Here is a 1,795-nt window from a genome sequence, read left to right as displayed (position 1 = left end):
GTGATGGAGAGCGACCGTAGCTTCCATCTGCCCAGTTTGTGCCTCACTTTGCTGATACGCTCCTCCCAAGACTTGGCGCATGCCCCAGCCCCTCCGAACCAAATACCCAGCACCTTCAGGTGGTCGGTCCTGACGGTGAAGGGGATCGAGGATTGGTCGGCCCAGTTCCCGAAGAGCATGGCCTCGCTCTTGCCTCGGTTTACCTTGGCCCCTGAGGTCCGTTCGAATATCTGCTGCTTGGAACCCGCAGCAATCCAGGAGGATTCTCTTCAGGAAGAAGGTCCGGTTAAATGGTGATCCTTCCTCCACCTTCTTCACAGTCACCCTGACTGGATTCATGACCCACCCCCCCTCCACCTCCACCTGGCCTGTGGGGCGGGCTCTCGCAGAGGCTATAGCTTTGGTCTCGGAGCCTTTTCAGAAACACGGTGCAGGACCGCCTTCGCCTGGCAGGAGCTGGTACTGCGGCCAATATCATTCAATAACAATTACATCCAGCAGATGGCAGTGACACACAACCAAATCTTGGGGACATTGAAAATCAGAAATAAAATCAGAAAATGCTGCAAATCTTCAGCAGGTCAGACAGCTTCTGTGCACAGAGAACCAGAGTTAAGAGACAGTTAAACATTGGGGATACAGCATATCCTGGGATAGTGTGGATTGTGTGTAATTCACCTCCCCAAAGATACAAAGAGTTCAATAGAGGATGCTATGTAAATGCAGCTTTGTCACCCTTCAGTGTTTGGATTTCTCCCTCAGGATTTCATGTTCCGTGTGCAGAGTGAGAAATGGAAACACAGAGAAATCCCAGTTCCAGACTGGGAAGCAGGTGAAGAGATGGAGGATGGGACTGAAGCAGGGAGTAAATGAAGGAAGGAGAGACACAAGATATTTAATTTACTTTTTATTTTCACCATCTGACATTTATATTTGTATCTGATTTATTGACAGTTTGGTTATGATGTTACAAAGTATAATCTCAGAATTCAATAACACATTCAGTAACATCCTGTTGTCAATGGGAGGTTTCTGACCCCAATCCCTGACCCAGACCCTAAACCCGGGGGTCATTGTGACGTCAGGGAGGCCCCGCCCCTTTAACAGCTGATTCGCAGAAATTTGTTTAAACCCCAAACCTCGAAGAAAGGATAAAGTTTCCCAGTGAATTTATTCCCAGTGAAGGTGTGGAGATGGGACTTGGTGTCCGCGTTGTAAAATGAAACTGTCCCAGATTCATAACTGAGATAAACTCCCACTTTCCTGGGGATCAGATCAACAGGGAGAGGGGATTGAGGAGAAGAGTTTATATAAAACTGATCCTCATCCCGCGCCATGGTCCAGAATCCATTCTCCGGAATCGGACTGACCCATCTCTTCCTCTCCACAAACACTGAGGCTACTCCCAGATTCCAGCCCCGATTCCCCACCACCTCCACCTCCCAGTAATGTCTCCCTGATGTGAATCCCTCTGACCCCAGGACACAGAGACAGTCTGTAAACCTCTTCTCGGTGTCAGGGAGACCCCTCCAGGCCCCGGTACGTCTCAAACTCTTCAGATCCTTAGAGATCTTGAGGCAGGGATTCGCTGTTTCCACATCCAGGGTCACAGAGACTGGGAGAGAAACACAGGGAATTAGAGACAGTCCCTGGGTATGGGTCTGTGGGGGAGGGATGTGTATGTGTGGGGGGGGGGGAAGGGAGAGGGGGATGTGTGCGGGGAGAGGGGAAAGCGGGATGTATGCGGGGGGAGGTGGGATATGTGTAGGGGAGATGAGGATATGTGCTGGGGAGT

General features: G+C 50.5%; 1 protein-coding gene across 1 annotated transcript in view; it reads right to left on the bottom strand.

The window, feature by feature from the left end:
• LOC122541556 (butyrophilin subfamily 3 member A1-like) overlaps positions 1–339 on the bottom strand; it is a 23,987-nt gene extending 23,648 nt beyond the window's left edge. Inside the window, exon 1 of the mRNA XM_043678386.1 lies at positions 204–339. Within this exon, the coding sequence (XP_043534321.1) occupies positions 204–339 (136 nt within the window). The remainder of the gene's footprint in view (positions 1–203) is intronic.
• Between the last annotated feature and the right edge of the window lie 1,456 nt (positions 340–1,795).

The sequence above is a fragment of the Chiloscyllium plagiosum genome, chromosome 37 (genome assembly GCF_004010195.1).
Source record: "Chiloscyllium plagiosum isolate BGI_BamShark_2017 chromosome 37, ASM401019v2, whole genome shotgun sequence".
In the NCBI taxonomy this organism is placed as follows: Eukaryota; Metazoa; Chordata; class Chondrichthyes; order Orectolobiformes; family Hemiscylliidae; genus Chiloscyllium; species Chiloscyllium plagiosum.
Note: the sequence above shows the minus strand (reverse complement) of the source record. Positions and strands in the feature narration are given on the sequence as shown.